The sequence below is a fragment of the Gavialis gangeticus genome, unplaced genomic scaffold (assembly GCF_001723915.1).
Source record: "Gavialis gangeticus isolate Ggan-Ray unplaced genomic scaffold, GavGan_comp1, whole genome shotgun sequence".
NCBI classification, from domain to species: Eukaryota; Metazoa; Chordata; order Crocodylia; family Gavialidae; genus Gavialis; species Gavialis gangeticus.
Window position 1 is genome coordinate 72,249,829 of NW_017729034.1, and position 2,829 is coordinate 72,252,657.

Consider the following 2,829-nt stretch of genomic DNA (forward strand, 5'->3'; position numbering starts at 1 on the left):
GGGGGGGGGGGGGAATAAAAAAAAAGGGACAATGACTGAAAAAGTATAAACTCTAGTTTGTTCATGTTATATGGTATCATAATTACTGTAACAACAGGTGTAGCTCCTTGGCTGCCTGTGCGAGTTAGTGAAGCTCAGCTGATCTGAACAAAGCCATGCTAATTCATCCCAACTGAGGAACTGTCTCCCCACCCTAATTCCACTTGTCACTATGTGAGGATTCTGGTTTCAGCTATTCTGTATTACATTTCCATGTTTATTTTTGGCTGCTATAGCACCTGGTAACTTAATGCAACTTACAGTTTTGAGGCTTATTTTATATTACATGAGAAAGCTGCAGGATTAGGTCTTCTCTTAATTAAGTGAACAGTTCCCTCCAAATCTCAGTGGTGTTTTTCTGCACCTACACTGCTCTTACCTTGACTTTTTAACCTGCCCCACCTTACATTTGCTTATTTTTCCCTCCAAGAACAAAACAGGGATAGAGTTGAGTAACACGGTTTAGAAAGTCACAATAGCACACATACTAAAGCAGCTCTCCATGGGAAATACTGCCACCTTTCGGTTGGCTTACCTAATTGGAATATTAAAGGAAATGATTTATGAGGGGAAAAAACAGAACGATTTGAATGACTTGGCTAAGTAATGGGTGCAAATACTAAGGTGGCAGAAAAACTGTTCAGTGGGGGTCCCAAAGGGTACAACAGCAGACTGATCCAAGGAATAAATTGAACAAAGAGAACAAACACATCCCAACAGTAAGATTTATTTGGTTTTGTAATGTCTTGTGCCAAGGGAAAGAACCTCTACCATAGAAATACTAAAGAACTAATTGGACAGTGCACAAAAGAAGGAGCTGTGAAAGTGAGGATTTCCAACTCAAACAATATGATTTATGCAATTATTTGCCATTAATGCTGACCATTTGAAAGGTCTCCCTCCCTCTCAATTAGTCAGAAATACAAAACGTGAAGATGTGAAAGAACTGAAGTAGAATTATTTATTCATTTCTGGATCACAAACAAAGTGATAAGAGGCAACATACGTCAGTAACTGTAAGTGACCTACTCTTCCTTGAACAACTTTTACTGCTAATATTTAGGGCAAAAGGAAATTACTTACGTTTGCCATATTCCTAATGTGACTGAGGCCAACCACAACAGCCCAACAATAAAAAATTTGGGAAGATAAAAAGTTAAACATTTTCTTTCTCCCTGTTGGAGCAAAAGAAAACAGGTTAAGAGGAGGCCAATTCACATTTGAGTAACTGAGTTAAATACTGACATAGTAAAATAGTAATAAAGTTACTTCTGGCTCACTTACAAAGTACCTTTTTAAAAAAAAAAAACAACCCAAAAAACCAAACCTGAAGATGTTAAAATACAAAGTCAGCTATAGAATATATTAAGAAATATTATTATCATTTGTTAAAAAAGACAGGGTGGCAGATTTTGGACACCTTGTTTCCAAAGTTAAAAGTACTTTGATTCTGCAACTACAGAATACAGGTCCTACAATACTGCTGTGCTCCAGAATCCAATTTTTGGTGTTTTTTTACAATTTATTTTGCAAACAAAACATAAAACATACATACAAACCCTAAACCTAGTGGTACCTGGGGAGAAGCCCAGGGAGGTGGGAGGGGGTCGGAAGGTGGGGCAAGGGGCAGGGATCTCTCTCTTTGCCCTGTATCACTGCTTTCCCTGCCACTTCCAGCACTGCAGGGAAGGAATTTAAGATGACCCCCCACATAATAATTAGATATGGAAAATTATTAACAAATGTATACAATTTTCCACATACAGAATCCAACTACTGGGGAGTTATTTTAAATTCAAAAGTTGTCTTGGATTCAGGTAAATATGGTATATAAAGACATGTGAACTGCACTACTTAGCTCAGAATAGCAAATTTCCCAGTTGATCAATTTTGACCAGAAAACAACATTAACATAACACGATTTTCTGGCTAGGGAATTGGCTCCTCGGTAGGACCCAGAGGGTGGTGATCGATGGGAGCCAATTGTCTTGGTGCACTGTGATCAGTGGGGTCCCTCAAGGCTCTGTCCTAGGACCTATATTATTTAACATCATCTTCATCAATGATGTGGACAGTGGTGCCAGAAGCGGACTGGCCAAGTTTGCTGACGACATCAAACTCTTGGGTAAAGCATCCACACCTGAGGACAGGAGGGTGATCCAGGTGGATCTTGACAGGCTCAGGAAATGGGCGGACGAGAACCTAATGGTGTTCAATACCGAAAAATGCAAGGTTCTCCACTTTGGGAAGAAAAACCTGCAGCATGCTTATAGGCTCGGCAGGGCTACGCCGGTTAGCACTACAGATGCAAGGGACTTGGTTGACCACAAGATGTACGTGAGCCTTCAGTGTGATGCTGCAGTTAGTAAAGCGAGCAAAATGCTGGCTTGCGTCCATAGATGCTTCTCAGGTAAATCCCAAGACGTCATTCTCCCCTTGTACTCGGCCTTGGTGAGGCCACAGGTCGAGTACTGCATCCAGTTTTGGGCTCCGCAATTCAGAAAGGATGTGGAGAAGCTTGAGAGGGTGCAGAGGAGAGCTACGCGCATGATCAGAGGTCAGGAAAACAGATCTTAGGATGAGAGGCTGAGAGCAATGGGGCTCTTTAGCCTGGAAAAGCGTAGGCTCAGGGCTGATCTGGCGGCCACCTATAAGTTTATCAGGGGTGCTCATCAGGATCTGGGGGAACATCTATTCACCAGAGCCCCCTAAGGGATGACAAGATCGAATGGTCACAAACTCCACTGTGACTGGTTCAGGCTGGACATAAGAAAGAACTTCTTCACTGTC

At 41.6% G+C, this 2,829-nt stretch overlaps 1 protein-coding gene across 1 annotated transcript in view; it reads right to left on the bottom strand.

Moving 5' to 3' along the window:
* TMEM181 (transmembrane protein 181) overlaps positions 1–2,829 on the bottom strand; it is a 59,090-nt gene that overhangs the window by 19,170 nt on the left and 37,091 nt on the right. The window contains exon 10 of the mRNA XM_019527309.1: positions 1,123–1,214. Coding sequence (XP_019382854.1) covers positions 1,123–1,214 — 92 coding nt within the window. The remainder of the gene's footprint in view (positions 1–1,122; positions 1,215–2,829) is intronic.